This window comes from Gadus morhua, chromosome 8 (genome assembly GCF_902167405.1).
Source record: "Gadus morhua chromosome 8, gadMor3.0, whole genome shotgun sequence".
Lineage (NCBI taxonomy): Eukaryota > Metazoa > Chordata > Actinopteri > Gadiformes > Gadidae > Gadus > Gadus morhua.
Window position 1 is genome coordinate 7,321,504 of NC_044055.1, and position 2,500 is coordinate 7,324,003.

Below are 2,500 nucleotides of genomic sequence, written 5' to 3' on the forward strand. Positions count from 1 at the left end.
AATGTATTAAAGATGCTAACGATAATTGTCCAGGGTGTAGTGAGAGTCTGACAACGCTGTGTCAAATGAAAACGAGGAACTCAATGCAACCGACGCTCATAAAAATGTCAAAGTAATAGTCAAATTCACCCGGGGAAGATTTGCTGCACTGTCGAGTGGAATACACACATTAGCTCTGAAAGAAACACCTTCTGGAAAGATTATTTAAAGATCTCCACCAAGCCTGCATGATGTCAACACAAAAGGAAAACCTAAAAAGGTTCCTCATCTTATCAGGATCTCTGAAACCTGGGTTAGTTCAGCATGACCGGTTTATGTGAAAACAACAGCATACGGTGACAGAGAGCTTGCTATGACTCTGCTGCAGACTCCTAGCCAATAACTCATTGTGTGTTGGTGGTCCGCTATCTCCAATCTGTGGTTCCCACTGTCAGCCGCAATTAGGCTGGTCAAATCTGCTGGGTGTTCTGCCATTTATTTCAAAGCCTCAAAAAAAGATTCAGTGACTGTTAAACAGTGTAGTTAGCCCAGAAATGTCAGAAGCCTAGATATATTGAGGATAACTAATGAGAAAAGTCTAATTTAAGCAGAAGAGAAGAACGAAACAAAGTATTTCAATGCGTTGTCCGTAATCTGCATCACAATGAAGTGAGGAATAAGTTCCCCCTGGCAGAGGGGTGTCGTTTACTCTGAAAAGCACGTTTACTCCAATATTGACAACCCGGCCCAGACAGAATACATTTCTTAGTTTGTGACATATGCAAATTGGCCACAGACGATAACCGATTTTAATAAAGCATCTGGCCCTCCTCAAAGAGGGCATCTGGTGAGAAACACTTTGCAATTGGCATTTTCGACACGAACATCTGCTCTAATGTTGGCTTCTGTATGCATATCTGTCAAAAAAGTATTACACTTATATAATTTTGAGATGAGATAACGTCAAATAGCTTTTCTTTTATTTGGATGAGATGCCCTCTAGAGGCCTATATGTTATCTACACCCTAAATTATATTTCTTGCTCTGAACAATGCCTTATAAATGAAAAATTCCAACAAAATAAAAAAAATAACAATAATACTAATAAATGTCCCCAAGTAAACAGACGCTGTGTAGTTGCAATAATCCGAATAAAATCGGTCCTCATAACAGGAATCATTGCCCAGACTTTGAAGAGTAGTACCTTGAAAGTTTGCAACGTGAAATAAGCCCATAAAATGTCATCCGACCAGCACAGCATAGCAAATTGGAAAGTAGTGTCACAAAAGGAATAAAAAAGAGCTCACTCGTCAAATCAAGCTAAAGGGCATCTCTAAACCCAGACATGTCGACGGTATCACACAGTCCCTATAGTATTTAATTGAGCACCAGTGCTCAAAACAAGAAATAATTTTAGAGTTGAACCTCTCAGAAGCAATCTCATCGCCTACCACTTACAAATTCCATTATCCTTTTTTTTGTTGTTGTTGTTGTTGCTTAGTTTCAAGTCTGTGACACTCCAGGCATAAACATATCATGGGAAATTACCTTCTCTCCCTTCATGGAACCCCTCCGGTAGTTACCGCCGGCACCCGCTGTCGAGTTCATGCTGTCCTAACGCCACCTGGAATGCAGATTGATCCAATTTAGAAGCATCCGAAATCAACTTCGACTCCTCTCTCTCGTCTTGATCACTCACTGAACACCCACGCCACACACACACACACACACACACACACACACACACACACACACACACACACACACACACAGACACACACACACACACACACACACACACGCACACACACACACACACACACACACACACACGCACACACGCACACACACACACACACACACACGCACGCACGCTCTCTGACACACACACACACACACACGCACACACACACACACACACACACACACACACACACACACACACACACAGACACACACACAAACGCACACACACACGCACGCATACGCACGCGCGCACCAACACACACTCACACACGCACACATACACACACACACACACACACACACACACACACACACACACACACACACACACACACACACGGACACGGACACACAAATACGGACACACACCCTACTACCCTTCTTTGGTTAATTGTTGATTGATGATGAGAAACAAAACCGTAAAAGTGTCATCGACACACGCCTTAAAAAGCACTGCCTCGATAAGATTCAGTCTCCAATTAGCGGATATAGCGACAATAAACCCCAGAATAACGCCTGGAGCATCCAGCCTACCTGCTCTCTTCGCGGGGACACCGACCTCCACTGGACGCTGGATTAGTGCGGGAAAGAAAGTTTCCTAACGACGCGACCGAGACGCAACCGCTTCACGAAGAATTGAAATCTATTCACGCAGAATTCAAAGCGGGTAGTCGCTGCTGTAGTGGTCAGTGAGAGCGGATCCCTGGAGGGAGGCAACGTTCCCTGCAGCCTGACGCTCCAGTACACTCAGGTCGACCCCCCCTACCTACACGAA

At 44.3% G+C, this 2,500-nt stretch overlaps 1 protein-coding gene across 1 annotated transcript in view; it reads right to left on the bottom strand.

Moving 5' to 3' along the window:
- LOC115548769 (dipeptidyl aminopeptidase-like protein 6) overlaps positions 1 to 1,650 on the bottom strand; it is an 80,799-nt gene extending 79,149 nt beyond the window's left edge. The window contains exon 1 of the mRNA XM_030363599.1: positions 1,528 to 1,650. Within this exon, the coding sequence (XP_030219459.1) occupies positions 1,528 to 1,587 (60 nt within the window). The 5' untranslated portion in view covers positions 1,588 to 1,650. The remainder of the gene's footprint in view (positions 1 to 1,527) is intronic.
- Positions 1,651 to 2,500: the final 850 nt, after the last annotated feature.